The following is a 13,608-nucleotide window of genomic DNA, read 5'->3' as shown; positions in this document are numbered from 1 at the left end:
AGAGAGAGAGAGAGAGAGAGAGAGAGAGAGAGAGAGAGAGAGAGAGATATCCTTTGAACAGGTAAGTATAAAATCTGTGGGAGAAGCTAGAAGCTTCATGATTCACTGCTCCAAGGCCTTGCCCTGGGTCTTGAATTTGAAGTCAGGTGGAGTTGGTGGATCTATTAAAGGCATTTCAGACAACATTATCATAGGCCAGCAGAGAAGCCAGGTTAAGATCTAACAAGGGACAGTAAACAGTTTAATACTATAGAGAGGGAGAACAGGAATGTGAGGGCAGGCCTGGCAGTATTGAACAAAGAGACTTCAATATAAACTGAGTGTAGAGAGCATGTAAAGAAGAAATAAGAACAGGACTAAGTTGGATATTATGGTGAGGAGCAGCTAGGTTATGTTAGTTATGTGTGGTAAATAAAAATAAAGCATTATGTAATAATGTAATGTCAAAGTATATTTGGCTAAAATGTAATTGCCTTTTGTAGCTAATAAAAACAGACTTTCAGTAGGAAGGCAGACAGACACCTTGAGACTGTATCCGTAAAAACCATTGTGTTTTATTTTTTAACCAAAACAATTATTTGATGTTTTGGCTGCATGCATTAAATTAAAATTTAAAAAAAACAACAACAACAACAGCAGCAGCAGCAAGCAGCAGCAGCAGCAGCAAAAACAAATTGCAAGCCTTGCATGAGAGCCTTTTTGCCACTTGCTTTTGAGTTAGGTGCCATTGTAAACTAATACTTGCCATTATACTAAGTAAACCTTAAAAGCAAACAGTATCTTTAATTTTACACCAGATACATCCTAGTAAGGTGTGAAATGACCCAGAAGTGTCAAAGCTGCTGGTTACTAAGTTCAAAAACTTAGACACCAGACACTTCAGATACTAACACCCAGAATAGATGACAGGGACCACCATCATTTCACTCATTACTTGTTGCCTGTCCGTCCTGTTTGCCTTATCAGACCCAGAGTAAACTAAATGTACCTAATACTTTCAGATTTTCTTCTTGTACTGTGCCCTTGTCCAGGCTCATGGGGAAGAGACTGAGTTTTACCACACTGTACAGAATTTATAAATAATAATATTGATGTATCAAACATAACAGTGCATGTTATGTCTAGAATGTGGACTCAGACAAAAGCTTCAATCAGAGAAGCAAGGGATTTGTTTGGGGTCAGCTTGTTGCTTAGAACTGAAGTTGAGATTTTCTGAAAGAAAGCTCTTTCTAGTAAGTCTGATTAGGTGGCGAATTGTTCACAGATTATGTTTAAACTCTACTAGGCTAAAAGGATTTTAAAAAGTATTTTTTCCCCAAAGCTAAGGTTTGATCAAAACCTAATTGTTATATTGCAGGCCACAGATATTTAGAGGGAAGGCAATTTTGTCTTTATGATTTTAGTTTTCTTTGTCCTGAGTACTTACTGTGTGTTAGGTTTTATAATTGGCACTGGCAGCACTTGGTTCAGGTAGAAAGGTGAAGGTTGAAAAGACTTTACATTCTTATGAGAGTAGACAAACCACACATGTACGGATGGAAATTTCATTTGGAAGAAAAATGTGTTGTTCAGTCTAGTTAGGAGTATAATTCATGGTTAGGGATGAGGTGGTGGAGGCAAGACAGATGTCAGATAAAGCACAGGAATTTGGGTTTTATTTTACTTTTGTACAAAAAGATGAAAAAAAAAACTAAATTGCTTAAAAAAAACTGCAGGGGAAAAGAGATAACTCATCATTAAAATAATTTGAGAAGGAACCAGAATCTCCCAACACCTACGAATGGCTAACGGAAGTTGAGATGGGATGGTCCTGAGTCATCTGGGCCATGGAAAAAAGAAAACAGAACTGTCAGGTAGTCTTGAAGATGCCTTGTAGCTCTCCTAGACGCTGGAGGGAGGGGCAAGGCTACAGAGAGCAGCTTCTCCTGGATGCTGTGAAGGCAGGAAACTGACTCTTTTCAAGCTTCCAGAAGCCCACAGTCCTGTTGACACTTGGAAGTTAGTAAAAGTGACACATTTTAGATTCAAACTTTCAAAGCTGTATGATAATAAATCTGAGGTTTGGAGTGGGGGAAAAAAACCCAGAAAGCAAACAGAAGGAGAAAAACTGGAATGTGTCAGTAAGCGAGCAAACTTGACATTGCTAAGTTAGGAGTAGCAAATAGGGTTACTAGTGTGTTTTTGGACCCATCAATTTGACTGCTGGAGTGGTTTATTGAGAACTCATGTGTAGCAGCAGCTGTAAATTTGGATTGGAAGCAAAGAAGTCATTTAGTAGTTGAATCTATCTCAATATGGAAAGCCTGGCTCACAGTAGGGTTAACAAGGCTAAGTTGGTAAGTAATAAGGGAACTTGGAAATTATGAACCAGTCTGTTAACTCATGTAAATTTTCACTCTGGAGTAACCTTGTCAGGAAGAGCTGGCCGCCTTGACCTTTAGCCCAGAAATGAAAAGGCTATCGTCAAGGATACAGGGGAAAGGACACACAGGTTAGCAAAACAACAGCTCTTTAGCCTTAAATGTAAATTTGTTCTGCTCTCCAAAGGAACCTTTGCCTACTTTTACACTTTTAAGGGAGTAAGCCTCCGAAGCATTGGGAGATAAAAGTTGCCTGAGTTTGCTGTGTAAAGACTAATTACTACAAAGTGCTAGGAAAGCACTTCCACAGCCATTTAATTGTCTCTGCTGTCAATTTGGGCTTTAGGCACAGTAATTCTTACTAGGGTCGAGAAATGCAAACAGCTTTTTATGATAAAGTGGGTGGCCCTAAAAAGGGCCTTTTTATACAAAGTTCTGAACCTATTCAGCTCAGCCGCCGAAGCCGTAGAGGGTGCGGCCCTGGCGCTTGAGCGCGTAGACCACGTCCATGGCGGTGACGGTCTTGCGCTTGGCGTGCTCCGTGTAGGTGACGGCGTCGCGGATGACGTTCTCCAGGAACACCTTCAGCACACCGCGGGTCTCCTCGTAGATGAGGCCGGAGATGCGCTTCACTCCTCCGCGCCGGGCCAGGCGGCGGATGGCGGGCTTGGTGATGCCCTGGATGTTATCGCGAAGGACTTTGCGGTGGCGCTTGGCGCCGCCTTTACCGAGACCCTTCCCGCCTTTACCCCGACCAGACATAGTTACGAACAGTAAGAGCTGGAATTCCTCAAGCGCCCTCTACTGCTGTTTTATATATGAAGATTGCGGACCTTTTAGAGGACTGAAAAGGCGCGGGCGGGAAGGTGCTTCTGTATCCGCCCCTCTATGTTACTGGCTGACTCCTATTGCCTGGCGGAAGGCACAGTCCCTGTTGAGAGGGGAATATGAGTTTTCCGCTTTTCTCTTGGGTTTCTTAGTCACTAGTTTGTGTCCTTCAGGAACGTACTTGTAGGTTCTGACAGCAGATAATTTATAACTCTCCAAGCCACTCATCATCTGTAAAAAGGAGGTTGTAGCCATACACTTATCTACAAAATGGATACAGTACAGTAAGATTGTTTTTTTTTAAGCGGAAGATTTACAAAAATGTAAAGTCTAAAATTTTGCAAGCATTATTAAATCTCACTTATGAAGCTCTTTGGATTTCTCAGAGGCATGCACACAGGTCTGTTTTCCAATCTCTACAAAGGGCGCTAGTGTTGATTGAATTTATACTGTTTCCCATCTTACAGGATGCTGTTTGAACTGGAAAGATGGAGACTTGCTCAGGGTTGAAGATCTAATCTTTTAAATAAATGCTATTGATGTTGGGGAGGAGTCTCTGTCTCATGGCCTTGCTAGCCGCTGTTTTCTTTTTAGCTTCTGTTTGAGCTCCATCCTTGTCTTAGAGAGAGGTCATCTTGAAGATGTGCTTTGGCTAGTGCTTGTGTGAGACCTTTCTATGGTAATGGCAGAGTAAAAAATTAAAAGTAACTTCCAAGTACTTAAGATGTGCTTGGTTTTTAGCTTGTCCCAATTAACCCACAGAACTTTCCTATGCTTCTTTCCAGAAAATCACCAGTTTTCACCCCCATTCACTCTATAAATAGCAGAATGCCAAAACTAGTGTGAGAACAGTGGGCTTAAATAGCACAGTGGATTCCTCTCCCCGACATAAGGAACTCAAGGGCCACTTTAGACGAAACTAAATTCAGGCTGAGGGGTGTGACATGACATCACCTCGGAATATTCCTAACTGCTGTCTAGTATCCCAGTGAAGCAGCCATATATCCCAGTTACATTGACCTTTCCCTGAAACCTGTTAAACATGGTTTCAGTTATCTAGATTGTGGATGGGTATGTACTGCAGACTGGAGAACAGGCCTTTTTAAAAACAGGGAGGACTTAGAATATTCCTCAAGTATGCATGATGCTATTTAGCTTCCACACACAATTAAAAGATGTTATAGAGGGGTGAGAGAAAGTGGGGGGGGGGGTAAATATTTAGAAATGCCCATTTTAGAAAATGAAATTAATACATACTGTTTGTGCTCGAATGTGAGTTTCAAGGTGCCAGTATCTTCACGTAATGTCAACAGAAACGGATATAAAATTGAGAACTCTTAATTTTTCATACACATTTTGAACAGATTTGTCTTAAATTTGTCTTCTACCCCTTCTATTATTATTGTTTTCTTACTACTTACTATTTTCTACTAAAGTTGTCTTCTTCCCCATCTATATTTCTTTTCTTGCTACTTATCTTGTTAGTACTATTATTTTCCATGTGAAACAGGGTTTGGCTTCTTCTTCATGTAGCCATAGCTCACCTGGAACTTGCTCTGTAGACTGGCCTTAATTTCAGAGATCCCCTGCTTCTGCCTCCCAGGTACTCGGATTAAAGGCATGGACCACCACATCCAGGTTGATTTAAATTTTACACAACCACCTCTTCCTGTAGATTTGAAAGTCTCTAGGTAGTAGAATACTCAAGAATGTGTCCTATAGAACAACTTATGAGACTCTCGTCTCTCAGCTGTTACTATGGTAATGTGTGCATTTGTGTGTGTACATTTGTGTCTGTGTGTACGTGTGTGCTTACCTAACACAAAATTGAGAGAAGGTGACGCAGCCATAAGTTTCATTGTTCTCATATATCTTAGGGATTTTTATCACCTGTTTTTAATTTCTACAAAAATAGTGTAAGCCTGACTACAGAGAATAGTTTGCTGTTTTTCAGGATGTAATTATATTTTGGAGTCAAGACCCAAACCACTCTTGTGAAGTTAGCCTTCAACGTAATGAGTGGAAATGAGTGACGCTTCTTACGGTTTCAAGTTTGTAGGCCCACGGTTTATCGCTTTTTCAGAAACCTTATTCTTGCAGCAGTTACCATAATGATAAGCTGACTCTGAAAAGTTTAAGTACATCAGTGGTTACAACCTGTGAATTCTTTTGCTCATGACAGGCTGTATTATATATGTAATATATATATATATTAATGTCAGCAGCTATTATGGAAATAAAAAAAGATTTTCTTTCAAATTCGGCTTATTTTTAATATTGAAATTAAAATTATTTTAAAACAGGAAATATGCAGAAAATGCTATGATAAATGTTGGCCAGTGGAAACAGCTGCATAACAATGTCCTGAAACACACTGTGTAACACAGCTGTATAACAGTGTACTCTAAACACGGAATCAGTCAGGTTATATCTCAGTATTCTTCATCTCCCAGTTGCTAAACTTCTGTTCCTTCTTGACCTAGGTATCTTGTTTTTTTCTGTAAATGTGGGAGTTGGTCTACACTTCTCTACTGAATCTGAAAAAAACGTGCTTTGAGCTGTTGATCTATAAGGGGGATGGCACAGACTGATTCCTTCTCTAGAAAATGGCTAAATCACTAAAACATGAAAACCGAACGGGAATTACACACTGGTATCTCAAATACCTTAAAAAATCAATCGACCTTTTCTACAATAATCATTCTACCGGCACGCACTACTTTCCCATCTACTGCCAATTCCTACAGCTTGGTTCAGATAGCCCTGGGAGCTTGTGCTGTTGCTTTCGCGAAAAACGCAAATTTCCCTACATATTTCCGTGAAAACAAGTTATTCCATAGAGTCTTGAAAGGATAAGAATGTGCAGTACCATGTCCTGAAACAAAAGTTTGCTAATGACTGCGAGAGAAATAGTATTTTTAAGGAAAACCTTAAAGTTGTCCCAATTTTCGTCAAGTTTGAAAGAGAGTTGGGGCAATCAGAGAAGTTTCATGGTACCGATTTTCGACATAGCTGTACAAATTAAGGCAAGAATGTAGCCCACAGGCTCTCGGATCAGTTTCCCCCAAGTCCCTAATTACTTCGTGCCCATATTTCTTATATTTTTATTCTTTTTTGAGGGGCAACAAACACAGCTACAAGCCAAAGCTGAAGATCCTTTCTCTGGCAGCGCGGCGCACGGCGCACAGCGCAGGGAACCAATCACCACGCAGCTTCTCTCTATATAAACCCAGAGGCTGCAGCACTGGGAACAACCCTCTCTGACTGTGCTTACTTTTCGCTTTACTAGTAAAGCCTAAAACATGTCTGAGACCGCTCCGGCTGCGCCTGCTGCTCCTGCACCTGTGGAGAAGACACCTGTGAAGAAGAAGGCGAAGAAAACCGGCGCCGCTGCTGGGAAGCGCAAGGCGTCCGGACCCCCGGTGTCCGAGCTGATCACCAAGGCTGTGGCCGCCTCCAAGGAACGCAACGGCGTGTCCCTGGCTGCGCTCAAGAAGGCGCTGGCGGCCGTGGGATACGATGTGGAGAAGAACAACAGCCGCATCAAGCTCGGTCTGAAGAGCCTGGTGAGCAAGGGTATCCTGGTGCAGACCAAGGGCACCGGCGCCTCCGGCTCCTTCAAACTCAACAAGAAAGCGGCTTCCGGCGAGGCCAAACCCAAGACCAAGAAGGCAGGCGCGGCCAAGGCTAAGAAGCCTGCGAGCGCAGCCAAGAAGCCCAAGAAGGCGACCGGTGCCGCCACACCCAAAAAAGCGGCCAAGAAGACCCCGAAGAAGGCGAAGAAGCCCGCTGCGGCTGCCGGTGCCAAGAAAGTTTCCAAGAGCCCGAAGAAGGTGAAGTCTGCTAAGCCCAAGAAGGCAGCCAAGAGTCCAGCCAAGGCCAAGGCTCCCAAAGCTAAGGCTGCCAAGCCTAAGGCGTCTAAGCCCAAGGCCACCAAGGCAAAGAAGGCTGCCCCTCGCAAGAAGTAGAGTGGCGCGTCCTGCTTTGAAAATCTCAAACGGCTCTTTTCAGAGCCACCCACAGATATCATTCAAAAGAGCTGGGCTGAGCTGAGCTTTTTCTGGTTTCCTTACGCTGTGTCAGCTGATGCCGGCTATGGTCTGGAGCATAGTTAATTTTTTTTTTTTTTTCTGTGGGTGGCGTGGGTAAATGATTCTGGAGCTTCTGTAAGTCGTAAATTAGTAGGTTGCGTAGTTTTAAGGTTTTTTTTTTTTTCCAGCTACTGGCTGACGCTTCTCTGCTCTCTCTACGTAGGTATTATGTGCTGAGCTTATTGGCAAGTCCTCGTTTCTGGCACCTAGGCGTGGTGCACAGGGGTCTCTAGCAAGCCAACCCGACAATAGTGGCTACAGATTGAAGCCTGAGTTTTTTTTAACTTTTCCAATCGGTCTACAGACCGTGGTTTTGAGAATTAGCCAATCAAGCCGTCCTTTCACTCACGGGTGCGAAACGTAGCACCAATCAGAGACTGTGATATTAACTGGAACGCTGGCATTTTTGTGTCCCCGCCCCTTTGCTCACTTCAGAGCTCTGGAATTATGTCCTTTAGTCAGCCTGTCTTTAATTTTGTAATTTTTGTGTTTGTCGAGAAATTACAAGAGCTCCGATTTCCCAAATAGCCACCCTCGTTTAGGGGTGATACCATTGTCACTAAGTGTGGAAGCTTTTCTAAAATCCTGGTGCTTAAGTTTTAGTAAAGAAATCGAACACCATTGACAGTTCTGCACATTTCTTCCTCATACATTTTTCTGAGCCTATCTGTTCTCCCTTATTTGGTCAGTAGACCAGTACTACTAGGGTGAGAACGTGAAAGAAAAACCATTTTTGGAAGGTTTGCTTTGCAGCTTGACTTCCTAAATTTGGGCAAACAACAAACAAACCAAGCCAATCAATCAAAATACACTTCAGGAAGCTGATCCAAACTTGGTGGATGCATTTCTATTTCATTATTGAAAGTATTAAAGTTTGTGATATATATAGATTCTTTTGAGTGAGGGCTCATTTTCCTTTCATCCTGATGTAAGAAATCTGCAGATGTTTAATTGAGCTGGTAGGAAGAAATTACCTATCACTTTAAAAATTATATATAATATATAATATATATTATATATATTTTTAAAAAAAATTTTTATATATAAAATTTTATATATAGTTTTATATATATAGTGTGTGTATATATATACACAGATATATATATATATACACAGATATATATATATATATATAGTGTGTGTGTGTGTGTGTGTTTGTGTGTGTGTGTGTAGGTCAGAGGACAACCTGCAACAATCAGCTCTCTTCTATGTGTGTTGCAGGTCTGGAGGCAAGCACCTGTTATAAGCTATTACATCTGTATCCTCATAAGTCTACGTTTCAATCTAGCATTTTCTTCAGAGGATAGAGGGTAAAAAAGGATCTAATAGCCTAGACTGAAGACCTGAGTTGATTCCAGGGACACATATGATGGGAGAACACAGGCTCCTAAAAGATAGTTTTTGACTTCCACAGGCCAGTGCTTGTGTAATTCACCCCTTCCTTCACACCCACTCCAGATAAGGTAATGCTATATGATAGGCACTCAATTTGATTTTCATGTAATTTAAATAAATAATGTAAAGGACAGGCAGCTTCCTACTACATTTTGAAATGCCTATGACATCAGACGTATATGTGTAATAAGATGCTTGTAGAATACTCTGCAGTTATTGTGTCTCCAAATGATGTTCCTGTTATGTTCCTTCTATCTGCTGCTGTAGTTGATTATCTCATGGTGCTAAAGAATGCCCAATAAATACACAGGTCATATGTCATATGGTCATAGTCACTGCTTTTCTCATCCTACATGTCCTTAAAGCTCATTGCCTTAAGAATGTATGTTTAGCTTTACCACAGCCATTCCCATTGACTTCACAACAAAATGGAAGTTTTGGGATGGCGAGCAGGCCCCCGAGTTGGACAAGACCTGGTTTAAATGCCCATTGCCATGTTAATGCTATTTTATCCCAAGCAGATGCAGACTCATCTTTCTTGTTTCCCTCTATTCTGTCAATATATTTGCTTGAATTTACGAAATCCCATAAACTGAATTAGAATATTATCTAATATCGATCGGATACACACACACCACACACACACACACACACACACACACACACACACACACGTTCATGAACAAAACGGTATTTTTGTGACATTGAACTCTATGGTCTGATTTCTTACCATCTCCCTTACCTGCTGAATCATGCCACTTCAAATTTGGGGTGTCTACAAAATGTAAAAAGATCAATATGTGAAATGTCAATATTGCAATGTGTGGACAGATTAGAAAATGTAGGAAAATAACAAAATGGTATTTTTGAATTTTCTTGCATTTTTGATATTTCTGTGAGATGAAGCTGTTGGCTATTTTTGGATTATCTCTTTGCTTATCCACCACGGAGGGTCAATGTCATGTAAAAGACTATAATAACAAAAGATATGTTAACAAATGAAGCATTTTGTAGTTTTACATAGCAAAGGAGCTTTTGGACTCCAACCATGGGTAATTTAAACATTTTATTCTTCAGTAATAAAACACTGACAGTGTCATAATTATAGGGGAACTGAATATTCTTATATTCTAAGACCACATTTAAACTTCACTCTGTAGGAAGGAATATCCATACATACACTGCTCATTATTTATTTGTTTAGTTACCTACATTCTAGGTGTTATCACATGACTGGCTCAGGTGGAATGCTTCAGGCCTTTGGTATTTTTGAATCCTGAGTTAATAAGGAGAAAAGCACCGACATCATAAATATCAGAAAAAAGACTTGATATCTGATCAGAGGGGCAACACTAATCTTGGAAAGACTGACTGCTGTCTTAATTTCCCTACCCTGTACAACCAACCAGCTGGGTAAAGGTATGGTGGAGGACAAATCTCTAGAATGCTGTCTATCTTGCTGTCTTTTCACATCATTGTGACATTACAAACACAGGTTCAAGAGTCAATTTCTAGAAAAAAGTAAAAAGAAACAAGAAAGCAATGCTGTTTTAATTTTCTGCAAGTGCGAGACAGAGCTTGTTAAAACATGTACCACTGTGTAGAATTTAGATGATAGGAAATGCATATAATTTACTTCTGGTATTCTGTGTGAAGAAATGTAGCCAGATCTGTTCCCAATTCTTCTATGCCTGTGTGTTACATCCTTTGTCCTTGGTATGAACACAACTCTTTAAGTGGGAATGTTTCATTTTGATCCACTTTTGGACAAGGGAGTTTTGTAGAATTTTAAAAATCATAATCACCATCATTATGATTATTATTTGTTATTGCTAGCTGCAAGACTTGAAGAGGTTGTTGAAGATGAAAGTTTTAGTAGTTGTTGCTTTGGGGAAATAGTTAGGTCTGGTTTTCTTACATTGCCGAAGGGATATTCTAGTTTTTAAACCTTGCTTTGGGAGGAGGTGGAGAAAGCAGGGTGTTGAAGGTAACTTTTATTGCTGAAACTGTTTCAGAGACTTAGCTCATTATAATATTTTGAAGTTTAAAATTATTTTACTTTGAGCCAGGGTCAATCTCAATATGTATCCTAGGATGAATATATATGTAACTCCAGACATAGAGTTGGTTTTAACTACTAGAGACCCACCTGCCTTTGTTTACCAGTCATGGGGTTAAAGGCCTCATTTTCAATTTTGAGACAGATCTTTTCACTTATCTCTCAATAGACTCAAACTTGATATATAGCCAAGGATAATCTTCCATTTCTGGTCCTTTTTACTCAATTTCCCAAGTTTTGGGATTACAGGCATCTTTTACCTTGCATATCTTCTGAGACTTTCATTTTGGGGTTTTAAAAGAAAACTTATACTTGTAATCCTGAAATGACTATACAACATTCTGTATCTCTAACTCTATGTCACATAGATTGTCATCTTTTAGATAAAGTATCAGAGTGCATGTACTACCTGTGTGTATGTGCTGATGGACAGCCTAGGTATAGTTATTACTTTTCATAAATTTCAATGTGGGAGAAAATATTTGATATTGGAAGTACTTACCATGTCAGGCTTTTTTTTTTTTTTCAAATGAGAATCTCAACTTGCAGAGTGAATGCCTGAACTTTTTTTTTTTTTAAAAGATTTATTTACTTCTTCCATATGAGTACACTGTAGCTGTCTTCAGACACACCAGAAGAGGGCATTGGATCCCACTACAGATGGCTGTAAGCCACTATGTAGTTGCAAGGAATTGAACTTGACCTCCGTAATAGCAGTCAGTGCTCTTAACCCCTGAGCCATCTCTCTAGCCAAAAGCTTGAACTTTTAAAGATACGTTTTTACATTATTACATGTTGGAAATAAAGAATAAAGTATTATCAATAAAAGTAACTGAATTGGGTAGTATAACAGATACTTTAAAATGTCTTTATGTTATGAGTTGTTTGGGGTTTTAAGAGGTGTATATATATATTACAAGATTCACCTGAAATCTTAACTGAATTATTTCATGATTCATTCTAAAAGCATTTGAACATCAACTATTATTTTTATTGGATGTCTAGATTGGCATTAGATTTAGAAGAACTTGAAGTCTGGCATTATCCTCGATAGGGTCAGTTTCTGAGTCCTCCCTTCCACTTACTATAAGAAAAAAAAAAAAAAAAAGGAGGGAGGTATCAGGGTTTCTTTAAATCTCATTGGGAGAAATCTACTTCCTCTTTGCCAGAGGAATGAAATTGTGTTCTAACTCTGGCCTTGGGTAGAAAATGGCATTCTAATTTTGCCTAAAGTTTGGAACATTTCTTATTCATCACCCTGCTAGGAGACTCCTTCAGCCCCTTTCTTCCTCCCCACCCCCCAAAAAGCTCATTATCCTGAAGATGTGTTAAAGACCTGGGAAAAAATAATTATCGCCTTAATCGGATAATATACTTACATGCTGCAGGAGTTACTGTTGTATTTATTTACTAAACTCTAACTCAAAAAGGATAATTTTTCATCTTTCCCCTTTCTTCTCTACTTTTCTTTCTTTTTCCCCTCCCTCAAGACAGAGTCACACTGTGCAGTCCTGGCTTGACCTGAACTTGAACTTTCTATCTAGACTATTCCTGTTCCTCTGCTTGCCAAGGATGTGGTTGGTGGGCTGGGGGTATCTCAGAGGGGTGGATGAGTGGATAAAACTCATGTACGACCATGTTTCTCCCCCCCCCCCCCATTATTGGCCACAGATTATACTCCCAAACCTGCTTGAGTCTGATACTTCGGGATTCTGTTTTTTTTGAATTCCCTCCACTCACTTATAGCTGCTTGTCAACGCCAGTGGCCGAATCTGCTTTCTGGGACACTAATTAAAAGGGCATGGCTATTTCCTTCCTAGTATCAAATTTCTTCCTCGTTTGATATCAGTCAAGATTTACAAGCTTTCTTGCTATCTGTTTTTTTCCTTGTTAAAGTCTAAAAAATGGTTCTTGATCTTCCTTTTGAGTCTTTTTATAGATTTTTTTTTTTAAGGTCAGGAGTTTATGTAACTTGCAACAATAGGTTGATTAACTCAGATCTGCCTGCCTGTCTCCCAGGTGTTGGGATTATGTGTAAACTGCCACGCCCCACTAAATTCTTTAAGACCAAGGACCAATGGTAGTTTAATCTTTATGTTACATCTTCAAAAAACACTATTAAACTCGGCTAAGTAGTAGCACTGGCTTGTAATCCCAGTAGTCGGGAAAGTGATTTCGATGGTGTCCTCAACTAAATGCTAAACTGAGCCAGGCACAGGCCTGTAAATCCTAGGGCAGGAGGATCTGAGTTAGAAGCTAGAGACAAGGAGAAATCTGTTTTGAAAACAAAACTAGCCAAAATAAGATAAGAAAGTTGGAAGGCCAAGTCAAAATAACAAGTCTAAAAGGTTAAACATTGCTAAATAAAATGTTACAGCTTGACATTTATAACTGTGGTACATTGTAACATCACAATAAAGAAAGAAACAAGTGCTTGTTTAGGCTTACTACCTGTCCCAGTTCTAGTTGAAAGCAGATTCCGATGGAAGGTATCCTGAAAGTCTTGCTTCCAGGCATCTTAGACTGCTTGTGTCATTGATGCTTATCATGTTCACGAAAAGACAAGGTGCTCAAATTAGGAACACGGGGACGGACCCTGCCAACCAGTGTAGTACAGCAGTTTAGGTGGACAATGGAGGTGGCTCTTAAAAGAGCCTTTTTAGTTTACGTTGTGTAGAAAATGTACTTAAGCCCTCTCCCCGCGGATGCGGCGGGCCAGCTGGATGTCCTTGGGCATGATGGTGACACGCTTGGCGTGGATGGCGCACAGGTTGGTGTCCTCAAACAGACCCACAAGGTAGGCCTCGCTCGCTTCCTGCAGGGCCATAACCGCAGAGCTCTGGAAGCGCAGGTCGGTCTTGAAGTCCTGCGCGAT

General features: G+C 40.3%; 2 protein-coding genes across 2 annotated transcripts in view; both read left to right on the top strand.

The window, feature by feature from the left end:
- The window catches only part of LOC114628358, a 53,488-nt gene that overhangs the window by 17,266 nt on the left and 22,614 nt on the right, over positions 1–13,608 (top strand). Inside the window, exons 3-6 of the mRNA XM_028776340.1 lie at positions 2,810–3,133; positions 6,145–6,214; positions 6,500–7,152; positions 13,425–13,584. Of these exons, the coding sequence (XP_028632173.1) occupies positions 2,810–3,133; positions 6,145–6,214; positions 6,500–7,152; positions 13,425–13,584 (1,207 nt within the window). The remainder of the gene's footprint in view (positions 1–2,809; positions 3,134–6,144; positions 6,215–6,499; positions 7,153–13,424; positions 13,585–13,608) is intronic.
- Positions 6,443–8,170, top strand: LOC114628289 (histone H1.3). Its single transcript, XM_028776257.1, has one exon. It carries the CDS (start codon positions 6,491–6,493, stop codon positions 7,154–7,156), a length of 666 nt encoding a protein of 221 aa, XP_028632090.1. The 5' UTR covers positions 6,443–6,490; the 3' UTR covers positions 7,157–8,170.

The sequence above is a fragment of the Grammomys surdaster genome, unplaced genomic scaffold (assembly GCF_004785775.1).
Source record: "Grammomys surdaster isolate TR1022 unplaced genomic scaffold, NIH_TR_1.0 267, whole genome shotgun sequence".
NCBI lineage: Eukaryota > Metazoa > Chordata > Mammalia > Rodentia > Muridae > Grammomys > Grammomys surdaster.
The sequence above is the reverse complement of the archived record's forward strand: the minus strand, read 5'-3'. Positions and strand labels throughout refer to the sequence as shown.